At 35.5% G+C, this 797-nt stretch overlaps 1 protein-coding gene across 1 annotated transcript in view; it reads right to left on the bottom strand.

The window, feature by feature from the left end:
• Positions 1-797, bottom strand: part of LOC107470214 (alpha-galactosidase 3) — a 6178-nt gene that overhangs the window by 4319 nt on the left and 1062 nt on the right. Inside the window, exons 3-5 of the mRNA XM_016089602.3 lie at positions 656-712; positions 550-584; positions 25-128 (exon numbers count right to left, since the gene is read on the bottom strand). Coding sequence (XP_015945088.1) covers positions 25-128; positions 550-584; positions 656-712 — 196 coding nt within the window. The remainder of the gene's footprint in view (positions 1-24; positions 129-549; positions 585-655; positions 713-797) is intronic.

Here is a 797-nt window from a genome sequence, read left to right as displayed (position 1 = left end):
GCCTGACTTCGCAAAGCATCTTACCCAGCATCGGAATATATACCAAGCTTCAGTCCCTTTTCATGTACATAATCTGCAAGAGCTTTGATTCCTGATGGGAATGTTTTTTCGTCAGGTACCAGTTGACCCTGCATTACCACAATGAAAACAGTAAGGAGCAACATATATTTACCGAGACAAAGACAATATCTTTCTGGCTTAAAAGCTTTGCTAAAGAAACCATTTAGTTCTTATGAAATATAGCTAGTGCATATATAAACTGTTTAATATAAAGTTATAAGACACCAAATAAACCAGGACAAATTACAAAGAAAGTATCACTTTAAGTTTTAACATAACACCATAACCATTTCTTGCAATATATCACAGGACTATCTAGCTTTATCTATTTACTTAACAAAGGCCAATTGGAAACAACTTCTCCTCATCCAATTGAAAGTCAAGAATCATGAAAGACCACACTGGAAGCTCATCTGATTCTAAGAGCAAGCTGGTGACCCTAAATTTGATCCAGTAATATCGAAAGGAACAGGATAAGATTCTACTGACCTTCAAATTTCTTGTCACAGAAGACCAGCAATCATCTGCACATTTAAAATGTAAATATCAAACTAGTACACAACAGAATGTTCATCTGAACATACAAGAACACTACCTATGTTGACGTACACATAACCCAAATCTGCTAATCCCGTCGATATCAGTGCATCAGCTGGAACGATGAAATACATAACAGTACAATTAGACATAAACAACGGATATTATTTGCAATAACCATAATACTTGCAGTGTTGCAG

Source organism: Arachis duranensis, chromosome 10 (assembly GCF_000817695.3).
Source record: "Arachis duranensis cultivar V14167 chromosome 10, aradu.V14167.gnm2.J7QH, whole genome shotgun sequence".
Taxonomy (NCBI): Eukaryota; Viridiplantae; Streptophyta; class Magnoliopsida; order Fabales; family Fabaceae; genus Arachis; species Arachis duranensis.
Note: the sequence above shows the minus strand (reverse complement) of the source record. Positions and strands in the feature narration are given on the sequence as shown.